The 25,770-nt window shown below is 52.9% G+C and overlaps 1 protein-coding gene across 13 annotated transcripts in view; it reads left to right on the forward strand.

The window, feature by feature from the left end:
* Window positions 1–25,770, forward strand: part of MEGF11 (multiple EGF like domains 11) — a gene marked incomplete at both ends in the record, with an annotated part of 203,825 nt that overhangs the window by 12,341 nt on the left and 165,714 nt on the right. For 12 of the 13 annotated variants that reach the window (XM_081289812.1, XM_081289818.1, XM_081289819.1 and 9 more), the window contains one exon: window positions 25,620–25,712. The exons of the other annotated variant lie outside the window; for it this stretch is intronic. In XM_081289812.1, coding sequence (XP_081145938.1) covers window positions 25,620–25,712 — 93 coding nt within the window. The remainder of the gene's footprint in view (window positions 1–25,619; window positions 25,713–25,770) is intronic. 13 annotated transcript variants of the gene reach the window in all.

Here is a 25,770-nt window from a genome sequence, read left to right on the forward strand (position 1 = left end):
GAGCTGAGTCTAAAGATGAGTAGGAACTCAGTAGAGCTGGACCGTGATGGAGACAGAGTTTTAAAGGTGGCTGGCCGGGAGCAAACCCCAGTCACTTCCTCTATGACTCATGTGACCCTCTCTGTGCCTTGGTTTTCTCATCTGTAAATAGGGCTGCATTAAATACCTATCCCTTTGGGCCATTGTGAGGATGACATGAGTTTCTACAAATGAAGGGCTTAGAAGAGAGCCTGGCTCGTAAGAGCTCAGTCAACGCCAGTGATGGTTCCTTATTTATTTTGATGTAGGAGGACGTTCCAGGCAGAGGGGCAGCATGAGCAAAGATAAGAGGTGGGAGAGAGCAAGACAAGGTCAGGACACTTCCTGGACAATCTTGTGATATCATGGAACAGCAAGGGACACCATGTGGTGTCTGGGGATGGCTGCTGTGAGGGCAGCAGCGAGGAGGAGAGTCAGACTGTTGAAGGGGTGAGAGAGACAGGTCATGGGGTTTGTGCAGGCCGGGGTGAGACATGGATGGCCGTGCACTGGCACTGTGCTCAAGGGGGCATAGGTTACCTGGGGCATGGCCTCTGGGTTATGCTGGCCAGCCCTTTCCCCACCCTCAGCACGTGCCGGCAGGGTTCCTGTGCTGTCCCAGCTGTGGAAGGATCAAGGATCTGCTTCTTAATTACCAGCTGCAGCCAACATTAAGCCTCTGCAGTCTGACTGGGCATCCTCTGGGGGGAGCTGGGTTAGTGTCAGAAGCAATCAGGCTTGTCTACAAATACCCTTCCTGGGAGTCCCGGCCAGCTAAAGCCTGGGAAGGAGCTAACCTATCCCGAGGGCAGTTTTTCCCTGTGGAAACTTCCTGAAGGTCTGGCTCGCCAACTTCTGCTTCTTCCATACCTGATTCCTCCTGGGATGCTACGGCTGGTTTCGGGTCTTCCTTGGCATCCGCCACTCGCCTGACCTCGCTATGCTGCAAGCCCCATGAGTCCCAGCCCCAGCTAACGACGGGACCGCCTCCTCCCACTCTGTGCCTCTCCCATGCGGGCTCCTTGCTCCTTCTGCACCGGGAAGCGTTGACCTCCCTGTGGCCTTGCCTAGATGCTCTTCCCCCAGAAAGCCGAGTGCACCACGTGGCCACTTGCTACCTCACTCAGTCCTGTGTCACCTGGCAGAGAGGCCTTCCTCTCTGACAAGGTAGCCTCCTCCTCCCTTACCCTCTCAGCCTCCATTTGTTTCTCGGCCTGGCATAGAGTAGATGTTCAACAAATGTCGAATGAATAAATGAATGAGCTATAAGCTCCTGCAGGCAGAAGCATCTTTTTTATTTTTAAAAATCTTTTTTATAGTTGTAGATGGGTGGCCTGCTCCTGGGGGCTGTGCCCAGGGTCCTCTGCACTGAGGCTTCTCATTCTGAGTCTTGCTTCCCCAGGGTCGCATTGTCCGACTGCTGATCCCTGACAACACACCCACGTACCTTAACGCCCCACTTTCCCTCCCTGGGGCTTTGTGCAGGCTGCCCCCAGGACCCTGCTGGACTCTCCCAGCTTCTGCTTAGCTGCCTGTGAAAACTCAGTGCAAGGAGGGACGTTCTCTGGAACCCACCCAGATACCTCCCTTTTTTCAGCCTGTCCTGATCTCAGCCCCTTCACCCCATGTTTCCATGTATTTATGGTTCCCTTCCTGGGCAGGGAGCTCCTCAAGGCTGTGGCACCCTCTGTATGCCGGGTGCCCCACAAGCGGCCCATGCTTTGGGCAGGCCTGTTGACTTTGGGCTGGATTCTCTCTGGGGCCCTCACGGCACACTCAGGGGAGGAGTCTCTGGGCAGGGCCTTGAGATCCTGAATGGAGGGTGGTCAGCCTCCATCCCCACTCTCCCCCGTTCCCAGAACCCCTCAGGTTCCCAAAGCCCTCCCAGAGTCCTGGTGTCTGCACCCATGTCACCTGTGTGTGAAGACTCCCAGGACCCGACAGCAGGGACTGAGCCCACTGTCCCAGAACCCAGGAGGCGGCCCTTTGGGTTGAGCTGAGCTTCCAGGCCTTGAAGAGGCAGCAGAGAGAGGGAAGCTGGTGGAAGGACCCACCGCTCATGCCCCCCTCCTGGTCTCGAGCACCTCCTTCCCTCCTGACTCCTGGCCTTTGTAGCAGAGAGGTTTCAGAAGAGTGGCCATTAACAGTGTTTTCGAGTCGATGGACACATCAGTCCCTAAATCTCCTCTAATGCTTGCTCTTTGATTAAGGGATGCTGAGTGGCTTCAGTGAGGGTGACAATGACAGTTCAGAGCCTCTCTCTGCCTCCTAGTGGCCACTTCAGTGTCTCTGAAGACTTGCTTCAGAAGAGCCTTGATCAGCGGCCCATTGAGTGGGGGCAGGGGACTGGGCTGCACAACATTTGACCAGGCCTTGGCCACCACCCACGAAGAGCCTGGAGCCAGGTCCCTTATTGCAGGTACATGTCCCACTGTCCCTACTGTGTCTACATCTGGGGGTAAGTGTAACTTTAGGGTTTGTGTTCTCACCACTAAGTTAGAAGGAACCAGGGACCCCTAACTTAACCCTCTAGTGGCTGGATTATGGGAAGGGAAGTTGGGAAGAGGCTAGGGATGGCACCCACTTACCAACAGGAACAGGGGAATTTTAACATTTTGCCATTCAGAATCCTTCTCCCCAGTCTGAGTCTTAGCCTGAACCAGAGTCACTGGTTCTCATTCTCCCTTGAGATGTGCTACATCTGGACCTCACAGGAAGGGGCAGCCCCGCACCAGTGCCTGGCTGAGTGCACATACGGAGTTGGGACCCTGCCTGTGTGGAGGCTGCCCCAAACCCTGGTGCTAGGTGTCAGTGTGGGTGGGTCCCAACAATGTAAAAGTTAGAATAGACCCTAGAACTAGATGGCTGCTATTACCTATGTAACTTTGGGCAAATGACTAACTTCTCTGTGCCTCAATTTACTCAACTGTAAAATGGGGTAGCAACAGTACCTTCCTCGTGGTGGTGTTGTAAGGATTCAATAAGAGAATCATGTAAAGAGCTCAGAACACGATGGGCACAGTGTAAATGCTATGCAGCTGTGGGCTTTCATTACCACACACTTTTGTCTATGAGTATTGGGGTCCACAGTGTGCGAGGATCTTTCCCTCTTACAGAAGTACGCACGTGCATACTCCCGTGCGTTGCTTGCTGTGTATGTGTATTACATGTTTGTCCATGAAAAAGCCCCTGTGACCCACGTGCCTTGAATGTACCTGCCTGTTTGCATATTTAGAGTGTCTTTGCATTCACTCCTCCCCAGGCTCTTCTGAGTGTCACCTTCCCCATCATTGTTTCCCATTTTCCTTTCTCCTTCCCCTTTTCAGGCAGCCAATGGCACTGAATTGTCACCAAGGGAGCTAGAACACAGCCTTTGCTCCTGCTGGGGTGGGAAGGGGGAGCTCAGTGACACCATCAATCTCATTCCCCTGGCTGAAGGCGGGCCTGGAACCAAGGGCGAAGCCAGGGAGACCTCCTTGTCCCCTGGCCACCTTCATGCTGGGCCCATCTAGGAAGAAAGGGAAGCTCCCAAGTGTGAGAACAGGGTGGCCCCAACTTACAGGCAGCCACCATCCTTTTGGTGTGGCCAGGTGGAGGGACCTTGGCCTGTTTCTCCAGCCACCAAACAAACTGCAGAGGCCTGATAGTAAATCAGCAGCAGTGAGCGTGATTTAGAGGACTCTGTTTGTTTGCTCAGCTAAGCTTTTGGCAAGGTAAATGCATAAGCTGCAGAAAATCTCTTTGAAACAGCCCCAGGGCTCAAACGCCCTTCAGTCCTCCATAAAGGATCCTCAAAATTATATGGACTAGATTAGTATCTCTATTACATAAAACCATTTCAATGCCTGCTGGGGCTTTGAGAATAAAGTCACCGGATGGACCTTTTGTTGCTGTGCCCCATCAGCCTCATGGTAATTGAAGATTTCCCTTTAAAAGTGTGTCAGGTGGAAAGAGCTCCTAATTTACTAAGTGGAGGGGCCTTTGTTAGGGAGCTGGTTCTTTGTTCTGCCAGTCCCTTTTAATCTTGTTTTTGCACAATGGACTCACAGAAAGCACTACCAGCCGATTGATGCTGGGGAGGGAACGAACAAGGGCAGGGCTGCCTGGCAGGGAGGGCCCACGAGGTCCCCGCCCTCTTCCATCTGCCTTCTCTTCTGCCTTCCCGCTCTCTGGACTCCAGAACCAGTGGGCAGGTGCTAGCCCTGGGGCCAGCTCTGTGTCTTCTTAGGAGTGGCCCCCCTTGTTTTTTCCAATCAGGGAGCAGCTTCTCCTTTCTAAATGGAGTCCGCGCATGGCAACCCCAAAGGCAAGACCCAGGTTGGGGGCTGTATTCTCTGCTGGTTGTCAGATTTGAATCTAGCTGAGGTCTTCAGCCCCAAAGTCAAATGCCATCTGGTGCCTGATGGGACAGTTTTGTTTGGAGGGGCTGCCACGGTCCTGGGGCACTTAGGAACATTTGTTGTCTGAGAGCTGTCCCCAGGCTGGCTTTGGCTCCTAGGAGGAGGAGGTCGCTAAGCTCTGGTGGAGAGGACTGGTGTTTGGCTGCAGGATTCTACCTCTCTGGGCCTTAACTTCTTGACTGCAAAATAAAATGACCCATCAGCTTTGAAGTTCTGTGACAGAGGAGTTCCAATGGTGGTGACTGTGGACCGAGGTTTTGTCGTGTTGAAGTGAATGGGCCAAGTTCCTTTGAGACCCAAGGGTAATGGAATGGTCCAGAATGGAAACTTGCAATTGCAGTTCTTAATAAAATGAAGTTCAGGAAGAGCCCAAGAGAGGCCAAGCAACTGAGAAAGAATCAAGACACCGAGAGACACAGAGCTCCTTGGAGATGCCACTCGGAGTGTTCCAAGATGGCAGCTGTACATCTCCTTAGGATCATCTTGACAGGCCTCCTGTGGGTGAGGGGCTTGTGAGCTTCCCCAGGGCAGAGCTGCTGCTTCCTGAACGGCACCCCCAATGGGCTGCCACAGGCCCTGGTGGCTTCTGAAGACTTCAGTCCTTAGCCAGGTGGGGGAGAGGGGAGGAGGAGCCAGTGGTGACACCTGAGCCTGGTAACTCGTCGCCAGGCAGAGGGGCTTGTTTAGGCTCATCAGCAGCATTTGGAACTGACCCAGGCGACTACCTTTGCCGGCCCTTTGCCTTCTCAGAGAGCAGGAGTGAGGGAGGGCCCTGCATGTGTGTGGCTTCAGTTTTGTCACCTGTAATCCTCAAGATGACTTTGCAGTAACCTGTTTCTCTCTCTCCTGTGTAAACCTGGGACTAGGAGGCAGATGACTTGCCCAAGGGCTCCAGTGGGGGGGTGGTGGAGCTGGATTTCCTGTGCTCCAGTGTGGAAAAGCTGGGCCTGCAAAGCCCACCAGGACCTTAAGTTGAAAGCATGGGGCCCCCGCCTTGGCTGGAGTCTCCTTGCAGCTCACGTGTCATGTGGCAGGGAGGGCCATCAGTTCTGGCTCAGGCTTGGCCGTGGGGCACAGCCCTGCCTCCACTCTAACCAGCTGAGTGACTTAGACTCACCATCCCCTGAGCTTCTCTTTCCTCATCTGCAAAATAGAAGCAGCATCTCATGCTGCAGCAGAGCGATGGGCATTGTGATCGCTGTCCCTGCTGACCCCTGCCTTGCCCCGTCCCCTATTCCTCCCGCTTTGCTTTTCTCTCATCCTCCTCTTCCTTTTCCTCCTCCTTACATACCGGACACATAGCGTGAGCTATACGCTAGGCCTCATTTCTGTCTTAATTTATTCAATCCCCTGACAACCCTATGTAGTAGGTACTATTGACATCCTCATTTTGTTTTATTTTTACCACTTTACCACCAAGCTACAACTCCAATCCTTTTTATTTTGTGACAGGGTCTTGCTAAGTTGCTGGGGGCATATCCTCATTTTATATAAATAGAGGTACAGAGAGGTTATATAACTTACCCAAGGTCACACAGGAGTAAAGCAGTAGAACTGGAATTCAAACCCAGGCATATGGTATCATTTCCATTCTGTTGGAGCCAGTGGCCACCAGCTTGATACTCCAGAGCTGCTTTCTGAGCTTCTGTGTCTGGGGTGTATTGAGGGTGACAGTGGGCAGCTTTAGCTGGTAGGATCTGGGGTGTGGCTGCTGGACTTCCCCTGCTGTATGTGACTGCACCATCACCCAGCCCAACACTGTCCTGCTCAGTTCCCGTTCCTGTTCTCAGTTCTCAGTTCCCATTCCCTCTGGGATGAAGCCAGAGGAATCCTGCTGTTTATCCTCTCAGTGCCTCAGTTTCCTCATCTGTGCAATGGGGATGATAACAATACTTTCAAGTTTGGGAAGGAATTAGGTGGACAAATGTACATAAATTGCTTGGAACTGTGACTGGCACACAGCAAGTGTGTTAGTCACCCTTCCATGTCCATCCAGTATGGCAGGATAATGCAGAGACTCTCACTGCGAGGCCAAGGGCAAAAGGACAACAGTCTTCAGATCTGAGAGGGATCCCTATCTAAACATAGGATCAGGCTGGGGCTCACAGGCTCCCTCCCTGACTTCCTAAAGAAACAACTTGAAACCGCCAGAAAGAATAGCAAATAAATATCAGGCTCATAGTCTTGTTAGAGAAGTTGACCAGGAGCCAGGCTTTGTAAGTGGTGAAGCCCAGGTCCTGGCTCTGCTCTAGGACGTGCCCGGATTACCACTTGTCCACTCAGCAAAGACAGAACATCTGGACCCGTGTCATCAGGATCCTTGGGTTCAGCCTGCAGGGGTCCCTGAGAGACATGAGGACTCTGAACTCCAGAGAGGGGTCCGAGGTCCCTGCCTATCTGTGACCGGAAGATCTGCCAGCCAGGGCTCTTGATTTTGCCCCAAGGAACTCAGGGTAGCCTTAGAGCATAAGCTACTCTTAATGGCACTGGTATAGCTTTTACAGCTCAAATGACAAAAAATGTAAGATTGTCTGTCTTTCTGTCTGGGATGAAACAACCTCTGTCATAGGACAGGTTGACCCCTTAAGGTCTCTTCCAGCCCAGAATTCTGGGGTGTGTCTGGGCAGGGCGAAGGCCCTGCACAGGGAAGTGGCATGCTAGCCTCTGAGCCACTCCTTCTTGGCCCCTGAGACATGGTTGCTCTCCTTTAAAGAAGGCAAAGGCAGCGTGCCTGGCCTTCCAGCCCCCTGAGTGGACCCGGATGGAGCTTTAAAACTCAGCTTCTGACATGTGGACAAACCACGGGGCCACAATGTGGATGCCTCTGCTGGAGATCTTAATTACCTGCTAAGAGCAAGAGACAGTTTTAAGATCTGCAAAGTTGCTTGTGGGAAGTGGTTTATTTCCCAGAGCAGGGTGCAGAGCAAGGGGAGCCATATGGCCCAGTGGCAGAACAGCTGTCTCTCGAGAAGGAGCAACCCGGGGGCCCCCACCATCTGGGTGAATTATGAGACTTGCAATTTTCACGCATATGTTACAGCATCTCACGACACAGCAGTCCAGGGGGTGGGGTGGAGAGAGATGGAATGTCCCACTCCGTGCCCTGGTCTAGTGCATGGCCATCCATCTCCAGACACCTTGACTCAGGGCCACCTCCTGAGCCTGTCTGCCCTGGCCAGACCTTGTCTCTGAGGTCGTATGGACTGATACCCTACCAGCTCCCTGGGGTCCCCCACTGCCTCTGCCCGGCAGGTGGTCCATCCCTTTCTGCAGAAAATATCCATGTCATTTCTATAACTGCAGCCTCTTTGGCAGGGTGGGAGAATCTAGTTGAAGAGTGCTTAGTGGTTTGGGGCTGTTATATTTTCTCTGCTCTATGATCCGTGTTAGGTTAAAAGAGCCAGAGCTGCTTCTCCTTCCCACTGAAGATAACTCAACCTGGACAGGCTCCCTGTGGGAGAATTACGGGTGATGAGGGACTTCTGGTTGGCTGGAACCGTTAATATCCTTCCCCCAAAGGGGTCCTCTCCTTCCCCACCTCCCCAGCTGGCTGGATTGATGAATATATTCCAGTGTGTTCCTACTCCAAATGATCACTCTTTTCCTTTGGTGGTCGGTGGCTGTGCAGAGTAAGTATCCCTGGGTGGGTCCCCTGGAGTGCCAGGCCCTGGGGTGGGTGTCCCTCCACTCCTGGCTTCTGTGACTCCCCCTGGCTTCTGTGACTCCCCCTTCCTAGATGAGGAGGCAAAGCACAAAGGCCAGAGGTCAGGTTACTAGCGAAGGTTCTTGTGCTGAGATTTGGTAGAGAGGATTCAAATCGAGGTCTGTCTGATTCCAGAGCCTTTTTCTAGAAGCTTGTCCTGCCCAGTTGCAGGCAGTTCTCTGAAGGTGCCGTTAGCAGAGGGTGTTCATTTTAGGAAAGAGTTGTCACATCAATTGCTGTGTCTCCTCCTTTCAATGACTCTCCCACTGACAAGCCAGGAATTTGCACATTAGATTCCACTGTGGCTTCCTGGTCTGCAGAAGGTTCCCGGCCCAACATGACCACTACCTGAGAGGGCCATGTGTGTCCCTCCATGCCCCTAGGATGGATAGAGAGTAACACAGCAGAGGACGCTGGTGCCCTCCCACCTCGAAAACTTGATCTGAAGTCGGCCCTGGCCCAGTCCAGATGTTCCAGCCACACCCCACTTGGGTCTCCACAATCCATAGTCACAACAGGCCCAAGCTGGTTGGCATTCTGTGGATCATCCGGGTCCATTGTCAGGGAGGAGTGCCGTGTCCCTCTCTCCCTGGCTTGCAGGAATGGGATACAGCCTAAAGGCCACTGAATCCCCAGCCCCAGAAGCTGCTCTCTCCAGAGGCCTAGAGTGGACTCTGGGTGTCTTGTCCCTTCATCTGCTGTGCTGTGTGGCATTGTGTCACTGTCACCTTGGTCCCTGGAGGAAGTTGCCTTGAAGGTCCCCAAGGCAAGGTTTGGATCTGAATGTCTCCTTGTTTCTGTGGAGTAACAAGTTAGTGGTGTCTGCCGGAGAGTGACTGGGAAAATCAAGATAGCCCTGTCCCAAGAAAGGTAGGGGACCCTGCTCATTCATCTCTGGCAGCAGAGAGGCCAACCTGGTCTCTAGGAGGGGCTCTCTTTGGGTTCCCTGTCCCCAGATGACCCTGAACTTGGTGTGCCACTCCAAGCCCTGTGAGCATTTTGAGCTGGTGGTAGGGCGCGTCCACTGAGTGACACACTTTCTTCTTCATGGGTTCCATTTTCCTGGGATGGAGGCCATTGGGAGCTCTCTTGTTCTACCCTGTAAGAGGGGACGATGGTGAGGAAGCTGCGTCAAGGGACCTTCAGAGGCAGTGGGGGCTGCCCCAGTTCCTCAAGGGGGCCACCTCCCTCTTCCCCTTTGTCTGGATCCAGGTGGGGTCTCCTTCCCACCACACCCTGCTCCCTGCACAAGGGGTTCTGGTGTGGGCTTGGGGGGCAGCACCTGGGAGGTGACTCCCAGGGAGGTGGCTGCCCTGCACCCCAGGCTGTCCTCCTAGGGTTGTATGTGAGATCAAGTCCAGCTGGCAAGGAGAGGGAGGATCCCTGTGGACCTCAGGGAACCCAAACGATGGGTAGAGGTGCGGCTTTTGACCTCCAGCAAGTCCTATGGAGAGAGCAAGGACCCAAAGCCACTGGAGTAGCTGGGCTGAGAGCCGAGTGGTGAGACCTCTGTCCAGAACTCCAGGCCTCATGTCCAAGGAGCTGAGCTGGGAATCAGGAGACACACGGGTGGACCCCGATCCTTCCCTGTGACCAGACCAGAGCCTACATTCTCAGGGTCAGGTGGGCACAGCTGTCAGGATGCTGATGTCCACCAGGGTACTGGGGCCACCCTTGGCAAGCTTGATATGTGAGCAGTGACCGACAGAGCTGGGCATTGTGGGGTCTTGATGCTGTCACAGCCACAGAGAAGGTGGCTCTTTTCTAAGGGAGGCAATGTGGTTTTGAACTGCTCTCAACAGGATCCCAGAATGAGTCCCTGCCTTCCACATAATGGCTTTCCAGACAGTTAAAGAACTGCCTCCCTTCTCTCTACATCTCCCTGAATGGTGGTTTCTTTCCTAGTCTAAATATCACTTATGACTACGCAATTGATTTTCAAGAACTTCTTACATACCAGGCTCTGGGTGAGGTGCTAGAGAGACAGGAATTGTTAAAATAGACATGCTCCTTCACCCAGGGAGTTCAAATCCAGCATGGCCTCATTCCCAGACACCCCTCCCCTTGAATATAGGAAGGTCTGCAAGTCTGGCTTGATCAGGGCATTTGCTTTCCATATTTCTATCAATGTCTGTGTGAAGCTGGACAAATCACTTAACCTCTCTGGGATTTATCCTGAGGCTAACACGTGCCTGCTTCCCTCTCAAGGTTAACATCTGGGATCTGACATAAATTGGATTTTTACTTTGTTACACCAAATACAAGGTGTTGTTTACCTCCAATTCCTTGAAAACAGAGGAGCAGGAAGGGATGACTTCCCAAAATAGGTGATGTTCTTCTGACAGTAATTAATGTATCTTTTTAGACAAGCGGATCATCCATTCAACAAATGTACTAGAGTGGTTAACACTGTGATCACTGACTTTTTATTCGGACAACGTATATTGAGTGCTTGCTGTGTTCTGGGCTCAGTGCCAGGGCTGGGGTAGACATTATGGGTGAACAAAAGAGAGGGGTACCCCATGAAGCTGACAGCCTATTCAGAGATAGGCTTTCAATAGTTGTCCCCAGATAAATTGGAAGGACATTCTTGGTGGGTGCCATGGAGGGAAAAGAATGAGGTGATGAGAGCCAATATCAGGGAGATGTCCTTCAGAAGGGAGGATGGAGGGTCAGGTGCGGGCTGGGAGCTGAGCCCTGCAGAGTTCATGGGCGAGGCCTGGGGCTGGGAGGGAGCTCCTGGCAGGGGGAATTGAATGGGCGAAGGGAGGGGGGTTTATGCTCTAAGAAACTAGCAGACAGTGGTGGGCAGAGGGCTGGGAGGAGGTATCAGGTTGGGGTGGAAGAGGTTCATGGGGCCAGGTTCAGTGTGGCTCCCAGCAGAACAGAACAGGCCTTGGCATCTCTGGCTGGACCCGAGTGAAGGCAGGCAAGGCCCTGAGGCTGCAGGATGTGGAGGCCTCAGTGCTGTTGGAGGTTATTTGTGGCAGCCCTGAGGCTGCTAGGCACTGTGTGGTGGAAGCCACTGCCCTGTGTACTCCCCTGGTCCTCCCCTCTACCCTTTGTGGGAATAGGACTCATGCTGACCTCTGACTCCCTCCCTGGACATGACTTTCCAGGGTACCTCCTGTGGCCAGCACAGTGCCCAGCCCCAGCTGGCTAGGTAGGACGGGTTCTGGCTGTGACGCTGCCATGAACTTGGTGTGTGACCTTGGCAACTCCCCTTCCTCCCCTGAGCTGCTTGAGATTCACACTGTCTGTGTCTAATAGATGATCCTGACTCTGCACACTATGCGGAGGGAGGGGGCAGAAATGAGACAGGAAGTCGGGGGGGGGGGTGGTGGGAAAGAAGGGTCAGGAAGACAAGTTGCTCTGACAACCCAAACCTGCCCTCAGGTCATCTTCTACCTCTTCCCTTCTCCTCCCTTTGCCAAGGTGCCAGGCTGCCTCTACCCACAAGGCACCTGCCAGCTCTCCTTACACTTGTGAGGAAACAGGGTGTCCACAGCAAGTGAGTTGGCCTGGTAGCTAGCTCGTCTCCAAAACAGAAGTGGTGGAATTGCAGTTTGAACACAGGGACCCCAGCTCCTGAGCTCACGGTCTCACCGCTCTACCTCCTGACCTTGTCATGAGCCCTTGCCCATCTGTTGGGCTGTTTGTGGGTCTGTGGCAAGGGGGGGCATCGCCGTTCTCATTTTACAGATGAGAAAGTGAAGTTCACCCCAGGTCATCAGCTGGGCCTCTGGCTCTGGGCAGGTGATCTTGCCTGGCTCGGGTCCTGGAAGCATGTGGAGTGGGGATCCCGGGAACTGGGTTAACACAGGAGTGGGGGGGCACAGATGCTGGCGAACTTCAACTCCGACTGCTGGCTTCTGAGGACAAGGCAGACTCCAGGGTAACCTGTGGGCTGTCACTCTGGGTCTGATATTGTTTCTGTTGCTTTGATACAATGTTCTGTTGAGTGCCTGCCCTTGGTGTGTTTGGGGCAGAAGCAACATTTTCTGTGTTTAAAGGGCTGAATTACTTCTCACCTTTCCTCTGCTATTTTTCCCCTAGGGGAAAATAAAAGTCCTGCTTTTCAGGATTTCTGGTTTCTGGTTGCTTTGTAGGTGCCTCCCCACGGGCAGCATGTGTCCCTGCCCCTTCTGGCACAGGTGTCTGTCCTTGTGCCTTGCAGGGTGTTGTGGTCCTCAGCAGCCAGCCAGTGCCAGGCTCTGGATGGGAGGGAACAGTGGACAGGGATCTCTGTCCTCCTGCAGCTGATGGCCCAGGCTGCCAGATGAGCCCCCAGCATGCCAGGTGATGATTTATCACGCGAGCTGCTCTAGGTGACAGGCTGAGAGAATGCTGCAGGGAATGAGAGGCTATGCCAAGTGCCACAGCAGGGAGCCTAGAGGTCAGGGCTCTCAGCCAGCTGGAGTGTGGGGGACCCCCCACAGGTGCCTTCAGGTCGTTGAGCCTCGAGATTCCCATCTGCAAAGTGGGTAATTAACAGACCTATCTTGCCTACTTAGGGGAATTGGGAAAGGAAAGGAAACGACAGACAAATCTGCTTTAGGAACCACACAGTGCCAGTGAATCAGTCGGAATCAGCCCTCTGGGCTCTGAAAACAGAGGCAGAAGTTTGCTTTGTCTTTCTTCAGTTATCCCCGCTGCCTCTTCTTCCTTCCCACTCTGTTTTTCTTTTTTCCTTTCTGCAAATACCTACTGGATTTCCTCCTGATGTAAATAGCAAGCTTTGTCACACACACAGGTCAGGGTCTGGGGAGAGAGCAAGGAACAAAGAATGCTCCGTCCGGCCCTTTAAGAATTTGAGACTAGTTCAGAGCCAGATGTCACCACAACTGGGGTAGAGAGTCAAATGTGGCTTTCCTCTGCCCCCTGGAGTTCGGGCAGGATGCATCAGGGGCTGAACCTTAAATAAAAGGTGGAAAGGAGGATGGCCAGCAGGAGGGCAGGGAGGGCCCAGCATCCCAGAGGGATCCACACTTGGGTGGCAAGAGGAAGGGATACAGGGACCCAAAGAGGACGCCCACTGTGGGGCTGCTCTCTTGGCTGGAAGGTGATGTCCTCTCAGGCACTGGTGCTGGACCAATCTGGGGGACCATCAGCCTCCTCCCTGTGGCCCTCCGACTCCCACAGCCCCTGTGCAGCTCCGATATGAGATGTCAGGCCGGGGGCACGTCCACCCTCCCTCTTTTTTCCCTCCTTTGCCCCCACCCCAAACGGCCAGAATGACTGGGTAGATGAGGGACTTTCGAGGGGGAGGAGGGAGGAAGAGGGCAGTGGTTCGGGGAGGTCCAGGCTCCTGGGCTCTGCCCAGGGAAGATGCTTCAGGTGGGGCTTTGGATCAATGAATGAAAAGGGGAAGTAGAAAAAAGGAACGTGAGGAAGTAAGTGAGAGGGTGGGACAGAAGACAGGAACGCACAGGGAGAGGGCGGGAGGAAGGCCCTGCACCGGATTAGGCTGGGAGGCGGAGAACAAGGCTCTAATCTGAACAAATCAATACTCCGTTCAGCGTGACACAGGCCTGAACACCATCTGGGGAAATCCGTGCGATTGTGTTATTGGGTCTCTCAGTGTTGTTCAGGGGCCCCTGGGACATTGGTGCTGTGTCCCCTCCCTGTGCTGCTGGCCTCCCACACACAGGGCGGTGAGACCCTGGGGAACCTGCTGTTGGCTGTGCTGGGCTGGCTATGACAGAGCCCAGGTCATTGCCAGGGAAGTGACTTCTCAGGCCCCAGCTCAGCCCCAGAACTGACCTTCAGGCACTGGCCGGAAGTGAACCTTCTTCCGAATCTGCTGGGAGCCCCGAGTCCCCAGGATTCTCTGTGGTAGCAGTTGCTCTTGGACTAATCAGGGTGGGGACACTGATGCCTCCTCTCCCAGGGGATGTTGTGGGAGGTCCCCAAGGCCTTCTCCAGAGGGCCTGGCCTTTTATGAGTGCAAAATGTATTTATCTTCGGCACAGCTAAAAATTCTCCTGGTTTAAAATTTATTAGTTACAAAAAAGGGTGCAGATGAACCCCATCTCTGGTCCCCCCTTCCTGGAAGAGACCAGCAATATCAGTTTTTTGCATCTTTCCAGATGTTCTGTGTGTCTATGAGGAAAGACATATTCAAATTCTTTCCCTATACTTTTAAATTTTTCCACAAAATGTTGAGTAATTTGAACTCTGCTCTGCTTTGGCCTTTTTTTCTCTTTAGCTTAGTCCTGTGTCCTTTGTGGAGCAGGAAGAGCCTGGGGTTCCTTGTTGTGACTGCATAGTATTCCACAGGGTGGCTGTGCTGTCTCTTCCGTAACCTTCTCTTGTGGATACCGGGTTATTTCCAGGCCTTTGCTGTTGTTGCCAGTGCTGCAGTAAAGGATTCAGCACACTTACCATGTCCTCAGGTTCAAAAGTATTGAGATGGTGCTTTCCCCTCGGAGACATAGACAGGCCTGTGGATAAAATGGGTGGGAAAGAACAAGATCCCTGATCTTCTCCTCCCCTCCCCATTGTCCTCCACGCAGCTGTGAGGCTACTCCAGGGCAGGCCCGGGTGAGGGGGGCATCCTGCAGGGTGAGCCCAGGAGGGACAGGATGGAATGTTGTTCCCCGCTCCCCAGGTCACCAGGGCTGGCATGATGGCCCATTCTTAGACCCTCCTCTGACCACTGGAGTTCAGAGGAGAAAGCTGGTCCAATTCTGCTTCCAGGACTCCTGTCAGCCCAGCGTGGTGTTTCTTCATGTCACCTGCAAGGTTCCCCTCCTCTGCCAGAAAGGCTCCTGGCTCCCCCAGCCCACAGGCCAGCATCACCCTTTATCTGGCTGCCCTACAGGCTTAGGTCTGCTGGGGGGCACACGGGGCCACTCTAGTTCTCTGCCCTCTCATCTCTGGGTTTGATTCTGGCTGTGCCAATTAGACTGTGTGACAGGTGTCAGTGATTTTTTTTTAAAGTTTATTCAAAAATAATGTTAAAGCATTAAATGTTCTAATGTTATCTGAAACATAAGGCAGTAACTGTGGCCTTACCTCTGGGTCAGGCATAGTCTGGATCAAGGAAGAGGACGGGGTGGGGGTGGGGTGGAAATCCATTTCCAGAAGCTCTAGTCAGGGCAGTCCTGAACATCCCCAGCTCATAGAATGTCAGGCTGCAAGGGCTCTGGGAATCTGTCCTGCCACCTTGTCATTGTTCAGGGGAGCGTGACCATCCACCTGGCTCATTAACCACAGAGCTGGGCATGGGCAGAGGCCTCTCCGTTTGCAGGCCAGGGGTGGTAAAGGGTCATTTCAAAGATGAGAAGTACAAGCTAATTTCCTGGGAAGGCAGGAAATCCCTAAACACAGCTCGGCGAGAAACAAACGCAGCCTACACGGAGAAAAGAGTGATTTTGCTGAGGACTAAATCATAAAATCACAGACTTCCAGAGAGGGGAAGGGAATTTAGGTGTTCCCAGGCTGCCAAAGGTGCTGGAGGGAAGGCAGGGTGGGGGCAGGGGAAACAAAAGACAGTGACCTTCACAGAGGACTCTCCCATCCAATTTGCATTATTTTTATTAAAGCCCTAAATCAGTGGTGCTAAGTAGCTCCTGATTTGGCTTCTCATACAAGTGAGATTTAAAACCGGTGGGACCACGGGCTGCTTGCCACTGGGGATGCAGCTGTGACAGATCTCATATGCCTTGGGGTGGCCTTCATCATGCCAGATAGTGGCAGCAGTCTTGATGCATACCCGGGACAAAGACTGACTTTGAAGGAAGGACCCTTCTCCATGGGTGGGCACCTTCTGTCCCAGCCACACCCTACCCAAAGCCGTGGGTTCCTGTCACTCTGTCTAATGGCCTGCTTCAGATCTTAATAGGGAAAAGTCTCCAGAAACTTGTCGTGTGGAATCAAAAGGAAATATGGGCTGGGAGCAGGGAAGGGCAGACTCAGCACCACCGCGTGCAAGTTCCAAGAAGGCGGAGGCTTCAGCTCAGTGAAGCAAGAGCTTTCTAGTGATCAGAACTGTTCCTGAATGCAAGGGACTGTGTTGATTCATTTGCTTATACATTCAGCAAAGGTTTATTAAGCTTCTTTGTGTCAGTACCATGCTGGGCTTGAGGGCACAAGGGTGAAAGAGAGAGAGAAACAAAGAGAGAGAAAAACAGTATCCTCCTTTCAGAGGCTCCTCGTCCAATGTTGAAGATGGTTGAAGAGCCAATGACATGTGACTTGTTCCAGTATGGGGTAGGACAGGTGCTAGAAAACACATATCAGGAAATCTAACCTATTAAGGGTGGCTGTGGATGGCTTTCTAAAACAGGCAATATTTGAAATGAAAGATGAGTCAGCCAGGTGAGGAGGAGGCAGTAGGGGAGACCAGCACATACAAAGGCCCAGGGGTTGGAGAGAACCATTCTTACCTGAGGACATGAATGCAATTAGGTGAGGCCAGAGCTCGGCAGAGAGTTGGCATGAGACATGGAGAGGGGCTGCAAACACTGGATGGGTGGCAGCAATGGGGACAGTATTATTACTTGGTACCTTCTGCCCCTAGATGCTATGGTTCTGGGTGTCAGCTAAATTCCCTGAGTTCAGAATGTTTGAGGGTCAAGGATGGGCTGCCTTCTCCTAGACCAATGATGTTTCTTAGCTGGGATTTCTGGGACCCTTGGTGGAAGTCCCCTCTGCCAAACACCTTATAGGCATCATCCCATTTATTCTCCATGACCTTTGATTCAGATGATGCTATTAGTCCACGTTTACAGATGGGGCACACGAGGCTTCCCAAGAGTGGGTCATTTTAACTGACACACAGCTCACTAGGTAGAAGCATCTGGACCCCAACCCAGGCCTGCCAAACCTGAAGTCCATGTGCTGAGCCACTCCTGTGTGCTCGGGGCCTCCCTGCTGGAGAGCGCGCAGTGGGCCCCCATCTGCCTCTCCTTCTTCCCACCACTGCCTCCTTGGGGGTCTCACAGGTGCTGCTAGAACAGACCGATACCTTGGGGAAGGCAAGTTGCAAGGCAGAAGCAGGGGATGAGTTTTTAAATCAGAGCACTAAAAAAATGCTTGACAAGCCTCATGTTTTGCTTTCCTCGTAGGTGGAAAGGATCAATTTCCCAAAGAAAAAAAAATCAATCAGTTGGAATGTGTCTTTCTGGAAAAAGTCTGGCATCTGTCAAATGGGGAAAAAAAGACCCAGTAAAAGATTTTCTTGGGTCGTGTGCTAGAGGTTGCTGACTCAGGCCGTATGTTCCAACATCATTAACAAGTTGAAAGCTGTTGCTCCTTGCAGGAATACGGTATTGGTGGTTTGAACAGCTCAGCTGGGAGAATCCTCTACAAAGTGAAGAAGGCTGGGGGTGCCGGGAGCAGGCCGGCAGCAGACCCGGGGCCTGTGCATCTATTAAGGGAATTGCCAGCCATGCTGGGCTTTTAATCAGGCCCAGTGGCAGGAATAACTGCTGTATGCAGGAACTTGATAGGAATGTTCCGGCAAGTTGAAAACTTTAATTGGTAAACAATTATTAACAGTTAAGCCACAATGAGGCAAGTCAGGTTAGTATCTTAGGGTGATTGGTAGAGGTACAAGGAAAGTCCCAGGGGAGTCTGTCATCTAACGTTGACATTTGATGATAGGTGGCTCCCGGGGCTCCAGACTGGGATGGAGAGGCCCAAACCCCGGGCTGTCGTCCTTCCTGTTCGTCTTTTCTGGGACATTTCTTTCTATTAGCTGAAGTCACTGGACTTTTTCTGAAGAGCATTTTGCTATCCCACCATGAGGGGATTTGGGCCTTGGTATAGCCTTGGTCTCTCATCCTAGTGTGGGCCACCTGGGAGACAGGTGGGATCCTAATGAGGGGAGGGGAGGACCCGCTGCAGATTCAGACATTCATTCAACACAGGCTTATTGAGCACTGTCGTGTGCCAGGCACTGTGCTAGTTGCTGGGGCATAGAGGGAATGGAGAGGCCCATGCCTTGCCTTGGTGGAGTTGATGGGAGATGGACTGGCAGGACTGCTGTGCCATTGGGCAGGGAGCAGGGAGGGTCCCTAACCCCACCTGGGGCCAGGGGTGGGCAGAGCAGTCAGGGGGAGTGGTATTCAAGTTAATGTGAAAGCTAAACACAGGTGAGTGGTGGGAAAGGGGGTGTAACTGGAGTTCGGGGCTGTATGAAGTCCCTATGTGTGTGCGTGTGTATAGGGGGATTCTTCACAATGGAAGACCCTTCAGTGGCACTGAGGACAGCCAGGTGTGCAAACTGGAGAAGTCAAAGGACAGATGAAGGGAGACTTTCTGCACAGAACTCTGAAAGGCAAAATTTCCCTCTTCTATAGCCAAGCATGGTGGCGCACACTTGTAATCCCAGCGGCTCGGGAGGCTGAGGCAGGAGGATCACGAGTTCAAAGCCAGCCTCAGCAACTTATCAAGGCCCTAAGCAACTCAGTGAGACACTATCTCTAAATAAAATATAAAGGGGCTGGGGGGCTGGGGTTATGGCTCAGTGGTAGAATGCTTGCCTAGCACACTAAGCAAAGTACTGGGTTTGATTCTCAGCACTGCATAAAAATAAATAAATAAAGGTATTGTGTCCACCTACAACTAAAGATAAAATGGGGAGGGGCTGGGGATGTGGCTCAGTGGTTAAGCATCCCTGAGTTCAATCTCCAATACCAAAAAAAAAAAAAAAAAAAAAGGTTTCCCTGGTCTTTTGTGGGGTGGAGGAGGCTGGTTCCATGCAGGGTAGAGAAGGCTGGTTCTGTGCCTGGCAAATACATGAGTGGGTGCCCAGGAAATGCATTATGAGCATCCAATTAAGTGTCACCTTCCCATGCCCTCCCCTGTCCCCCCACATGTGGAAGCATTGCCCCCTCCTTGATGGGACCCATCCTGCACCCTGAACTGGCTGTCATTTTAGCACCAATGACATTTTAGTGCCTTGCTTACTGGCTCACTCAACTGAGCCATAAAAGCAGGAACTGTGGCATATCTGCTTATGGTGCCCTCAGCATCTAGCACAGTGTCTGGCACATAAGTGCTTAATAAGTGCTTTCAAAGTGAGTGAGAGCTCAGAGGCAGGGAAATGGGTTAGAAGAACTTGGAAAAATGACCCAGCTAGCTCCCCAGTGCCCGGCACTGTTCTAAGCAGTCTGTGTGCATTAGTGGTGTAATTTTGTAGCAAATTTAGGCCCTATCGGGGCCATTCTCCCTATCTCACAGGTGAAAAAACTGTCTAGGAGAAGTTAAAAAACTTGCCTGAGATCACACACCAGGAAGTGGCAGAACACAAACTTGAACCCAGCCCATCTCTTCCAAGTCTGTTCTCTGATTTCCTCACTGTCCTGGCTTGGGAATTCTGAGTGCAGACCTTGTCCCTCTGTGCACAGCTTGCTGCAGAGTATCTGAGGGTGGGACTGCTCCCCATGGCCCCCAGACTCTGCTCTTTGGGAAAGGGATCAAGGCAGGCAGGGGGAGGATTCACTGCTCGGGACGCTGAGGGCAGGTGAAGGCCTGCCCTTCAATATTCTGGCTCTCTCTCAGGAGGAGCTTGATAAACACTGCACATGTTTGTGGGTATTTGCACGAACGAGCAGAGGTTGCATGGGAGCAGGGAGGACTCTGGGTGTAGGTCCCCCAACCTGACCCAAGTTGACATTTCCCCCCAAAACACACAGGAGGAAGGGTCTGGCAGCCAGAACGGTGGCCAAATTTGGTTCCATGCTTCTCCTCCGTGAGAACCAGAAAAGGAAAGGGGGATATGCACAGTGCTCCCCGCGTATTATCATCCTCCCGCAGGCTGCCCCTGGCCTGCGTCTCTTCCTTCCCTGCCCCATCCCGGCACCTCTAGTCTACCCATCCCTGCCTCAGGGAATGGGGAATAATGTCCAGTCCTAATTCAGGCCATCCTATCATCCTCTGAGCTGGAGATGAAATGAGCCTAAGAATTCTCTGGGCTATGTCATCCCAGGTCCCCTGCTCAGTTGTGGGAAGAAGAATATAGTAACCACACACACACACACACACACACACACACGCATGCACGCACACGCACGCACACACTAGTTGGGGGAGGCAACACTTACAACTAGCCTCTGAATCCAGGTACTTTGCATGGTTTTCACTTGCTACTCACAGCGATGCTGAAGTCTGTGGCTATTTAATGGATTGGAAACTGAGAGCCAGAGAAGTTGCCCGAGGATACATGGCAAATCAGTGGCCAAGCCAGGGCCCTGGCTTTTAAGTAGTGCTTTGCTGCTGCCAGGGAGTAATAACCAACCAGGGCACCTCCAGAGTGAAGACGAGTGGCTCTGGGCCCACTCAGCAAGTTGGGTAGGGGGATCCCTGCAGGACCCTGGCCCCCAAACCAGGAGAGGGCTGGGTGCTTAGTGTCCTCTGGTGTATAAGCCCTGCAGGTGAAGTGCTGCTTTTCTAAAATTGTTCATGTCTTGGAGCCAGATGTGGCCATAGCAATTTAAAGCCAGTTCTGGACATGCTGAGAAGAAGGGCCAGCTTTTTGGACTCTTCAGACTGAGGAGGGGACCCGGTGTTGGTAGTTATAAAGGATGGAGTGATACACATCTTGTGAATTGTTTTAGAAATCCCCTTGGAGATTCCTCGAGTCCCCCTCTACACACACACCATGGGCCATGGGCCGTGTGACCTTGGGTATGGCAGAATCACTCATGCTACGCATGTCACCTCAGAATTGGCACTTGGGCCCACTTGGATGTAGGTCATTTTGTTTCTAAGCTGAATCCAATGACAACCTGATCTGAGGCTCCTGCCAAGAATGCTAATGGTGGGCTGATCAATGTGCCTTGGGGCTCTGGGTCCAGGGGATGCTCCAGAAGCCACATGCCATAGAATTCTGAGAGGTTGATACCCTGTCCCTGACCCCTAGGCCTTCTGCTCCCACTAGGTATCCGGCTCAGTTGGCCAGGGAGCATGGAAGTTGTCTTTATTTATCTTGACCTTTCCATGTGAGTAATTTTTATCATTCCATTAACTAGTGAGACCATTTGCAAACCGCCAAGCAAAATATATTACCACCGACACCTCAGGGACTTGCGGGTCATCTCGGGTGGAATGCTAATAGAACTGAGAATTGATTCAGGCCCCCCACATGCGAGGATCAACAGATTGGGCCACTTTGGGTCAGGGAAGGACCTGTGTTGTCTCAGCAGTTTGCAGAGGAGACCCCAAGTCTGGTTCATCTATCTTTGTCTGTGCCACATTCTGCATCCTGGATCCTGCAAGCTCACCTGCCCCAGGACTGATGTCCCAGTCTATGGTCTGCACCACAGAGCACACTTGTTCCCATGCCAGTCTCCATAGGTTCCCACACCAGCCGCCATAGGTGTCGGGATTCTTCTCAAATGTGGTTTGAATCAGCCGGAAAGCCAGCAGCTGCTGCCGTGGCACCCTGACACCCCAGAGCTGGAGGGAACATCCAGATCCTGTCATTTTAGATAGAGAAACTGAGGGAGGGGCTTCAGTGACAGAGCTGGTGCTGGGACTTTCTTCTCTCAAACTGTGTCCAGGTGGCACTGGAGCCTGTGGGTAAGAGCAGGCCACTGTGAGTTCACACCTCGGGGTGGCCTCCCGTCAGTTAGGGCTGTGGCAAGAAACATTGGCACGTTGAGGAGCAACCAAGGAAGGCTGAGTGGGAAGGTGGTTATTTGTAAGCACGTTAACAATGAGGAGAGACTACCATCCCCAAGCCCAGGAAACCCTGCTGGGACCTTGAGCCAGAATGGAGAAGTACCATCCCACGTGCTGCCTCCTCATGGGTGAACCTTGCCGTCTGCCACCCCCACCCACTGCTGTTTCCCATCCAGAAACCAGAAGCCAAGGAAGCCCCTTAATGCCATCGGTGCAGGTCACTTCCCAGCAAAGGAGGGTGGAGAAGGTGGGGCGTGGGTCTGGAGAGGCCAATGGAGGAGATCAAGCACATGCCTCCTCAAGGGGTAAAACTTGGTTCTCAGTCTGATTTTGTGGAAGGCGAGATGCATGGGGTACTAGTGGCATTTGAATTTCATGGGAAGGAAAAATTAAGAAAAAAAATGTCTAAAAATCCTGCTGTGGAGGAGGGGGCAATAAGGAACAAAAGGTTTGGGAGCATGGATCTAGCACATTCTCTTGCTAACTGTGTGGATTTGCCCTTCTGCATCTGTTTCCCAGCTGGATGTGGAGAGCAGGCTGGACGGACCTCCCGGGTTACAGAGGGCCATGTGCACTCAATGCCTTCTCATGTGGTCCTTTTCCTCTTTCACTCACCACAGCTTCTAGCTCACTAGAGATGCTCCTGGCACCCGTGGGTCCAGCCCCAGCATCCTGGATCAGTCTGTGCTCTTAACCACCCATGTCCTGCTTCTCACTAAAGACACTTGTAGCATGCCAGGATATTAGGTCAAGATAGGGGCAGGAGGGTAGATGGGGCTGGGGGACTGAGAGCAGCAATTCACATTTCTCAATGGGGCTGAGAAAGGGGGAGTGCCGCCTCCAGTCACATTGCTGGTCACATGGGAGCCTGCATTAGAGTCCCTGCCCTGAGAACCAATGGACGCACAGCAGTGGGAAGAGGAACTTGGCAAAAGCTCTGTGTAGAGATATAGGAGCCAGAGGAGGAGGCCAGAGAAGGAGGCCAGGGGGCTCAGAACCCTAGCCCAGACCCTCCCGGTTGTCAGCCAGAGTGGGATCATGGCTCAGAAAGAACTTAGAGGACCCTCCACTCTAGGACAGCTGTGTGTAAACCCTAGGCCTCTGTGGAGGGGCTGCCTACCACTAGCTTCCCTGGGGTCCTGGTTAGGAGGGGGCTGCCTCAGCCCCAGGGAGGGTAATGGAGCCTTGCCTTCACCACCCCCTAGGCACTCTCCCCACAGCACCCCAGCCCCTCCCCATCAGGTGTTCAAACACAAGTGGCTCAAACGTCAGACACGACATCGGAGCCGCAGGAATTCACCATCAATATTTCAGGTTTCAATACTGTCTGAACAACACCTATGAAATATGATGGGTTGAGGTTTTAACAAGCACAGAAATAATACCAGGACGATAAGAAGCAGAAGTGGGCAGTGAGATCTAGAGCGGGACACAGCCATATCCCTGGACGCAGGCCAAGGTTTGTGGGATGACTGCCCATGTGCAGGGTCACCAGGGCCTAGTGTGCTGGACACAGGTCTGAGTCAGGGCCCGTATCTGCAGTGTGGCAGGAGGTGCTTGGCAGACTGTCTCTCAGATCCCTGGAACTTCGGAGGGGACCGAGGAAAAGGCAGTGTAATGTGGAGCTTGTTCAGAGCATCCAAAGGCCATTCCCTGCCAGCGAGGGAGAACGTGCAGGAGCTAGGCCAGTGGTCCATTCTCTAGGGTCAGAGAGCAGAGAAGGTGACAGGGCACTATGTGGCCCTCCTTCTCAGACTTCCCTTCCCCTCCCTCCGCAGATACCCAGTATATCAAAGCAGCTCTTTTCCTGCCCTTGCTGGTCCTCCTGGGGACAGCTGCAGCACTCTATGCTGCCCACTCTGCTCTGGCTCTTCCAGCCCCCGAGTCGCGTGGTCCAGTGTGAGAGAGACGTGAAAGGCAAAGGTCCTGGTCTTGAGTGTTTTGCCTCCTCCTCCTTCAGAGACCTCTCTCTCCAGGAGCCTCATCCTTGAACTTCTCCCTTCCTGGCCGAGAGGCTGCACACTGTCCATGAGGTCACGGACACTCAGGCCTCAGGTTCTCTATGTATAAGGTCAAGGGCTGTACATGATTTTTTTCTCGAGGTCTCTTCCATTCATGACATTGGCAGGTTCATGATTCACTGACTGCTGTCACCGCCTTGGCAGAGACCCCGGGGATCAAGGTGTTGCTCTCTGCAGTTGGAGGTGTCACTGAGCTAATCTGACAATCTGTAATGCAAATGGGCCCAGCTGTGGCATGTGCAGGGCCTTTGCCTGTGGGGTGGGGATGGGGGACAGGGAGCAGCTCCTAAGACTGGGAGCTGTCTGGGCCAAGGGGCTGGCATTGATAGGGAGCCAGGGGCTGGACACCTGGTGTCCAGTGTGTGCTGGGGACATTGACCCACTAAAACTTGTTTGGAAAGTCCAGTGGGGACTGGAGTGACTAGTTGGGGTCTCACTAGTGGCCAGGAGAGCAGCTCACTGTAGCTCTAAGTGGAGCTGGCACCTGGGGTCAGGGTCTAGCCTGGTTCTTCAGTGAAAGCTGGGTTGGCCATTCCTGGGGCTCTGGGGAAGCAGGGTCTGGCGCTGTGGATATCTTCAGCACAAACCAGTGCTCTCCCTGAAAGCCACTTGTACAGAGAAGGACTCTGGTGGCAGGCCTCTCCAGACATGTCACTTTCCAAGCTTGCTGTGGACAGACTGACTCCAGACCACTGAGTCCTGGGCATCTGAAATGGCTCTCTTGAGGCAACAGGTTCAAGGTCGGGCTCTATGTTTGGGATGGGCCAAAGGACACCATACCAATCACAAAAAGGACCTTCTTATCTAACCTAGGAGTGCCTTCTCAGTGGACATTGGACCAGGTGGAGGGTGTTGGCAGGTCAGTGGCAGTCCCTGACAACTCACCCAGGGGGCCACCCACTTTCCCTCCCAGGCCAAAATGGCAAAGAGAAGGTCTCTAGTTGCTTTCAGGAAAAAAGCCCTTCATGTAGATCCCACCTGGGACATTGACAGGGTCGATCGTAGCAACTGATTTCCTAAGCCTTCAAAATTGGTGGGGGAGGTAATGGGTGTTTTCTCTAATCCTTCACTGATGGATTAGATGGTGGGGCAGATCTCTCAGGAGCAAAGGATGACCTTGAGAAAATGTGGATTCTGTCAAAAGAAGAAAGAAATAATCTCCCCCTTTACCCTGCTGTCAATAAGCCTCCCTGGCGCTGGCGTGGACGGAACCTCTGTTTGCTGCTGCAGCCTCGCGGCTCGGGAGCATTTGACTGCATGATAAGAAATTGCCAGGCGCTTTCTAATTACAATTATCATCATCGTGGATGTCTCTCTTAATTACTTTCTTATAATTAGCTGTTGCTTTTTCTTCAGCATTTGTGTACTTTGCAGATTTGCTGACATTTGAGAGCCCCAAAATAGGGACAATTGGGGAGGGGGGCAGAAAGGTGGGGGAAAGGTGCCCGTTCTCTTCCGGCAGCCTGGTACATTTGGGCGCCTTTCAAGAAAGAAGTTGAGGCCGGAAAAAGGAAAGGAACAGGTGACTGACAGAGCAGGTGGGGCGGGGAGCGCAGGAGTGGGACTTGGGGACAGTGGTTTGCAGAGTACTCCAGAGGTTTAAGTGTATGGAGGGGCTAGTTTTGAAAAGCCACTGAGGCCCATTTCTTGGGCTTGGGCTTCATCTTAGGATGTGACACTGGACATCAGTTCATTTCAGAGCTAGGCCACTCGCACCGTGAGGGACTTGATTTTTCGTCCTGAGCATCTCTGGCACCGGGGAGCTGGGACAAGGTGGGTGTTGCTCCTCGCCCAGGGGTTGGTTTTCACTGTTCTGTTCTCTCTCCCTCTCTCCACGCCCCTCAGCCCTGTGTACAGAGGAGTGCGTGCACGGCCGCTGTGTCTCCCCGGATACCTGCCACTGTGAGCCTGGCTGGGGAGGGCCCGACTGTTCCAGCGGTGAGTCTGGTGTCTTTGAGGGTCAGGTGGCCCACTGGTTATGACTTGGGAAGGGGCT

The sequence above is a fragment of the Spermophilus citellus genome, assembly GCF_964194105.1.
Source record: "Spermophilus citellus genome assembly, chromosome: 4".
Taxonomy (NCBI): Eukaryota; Metazoa; Chordata; class Mammalia; order Rodentia; family Sciuridae; genus Spermophilus; species Spermophilus citellus.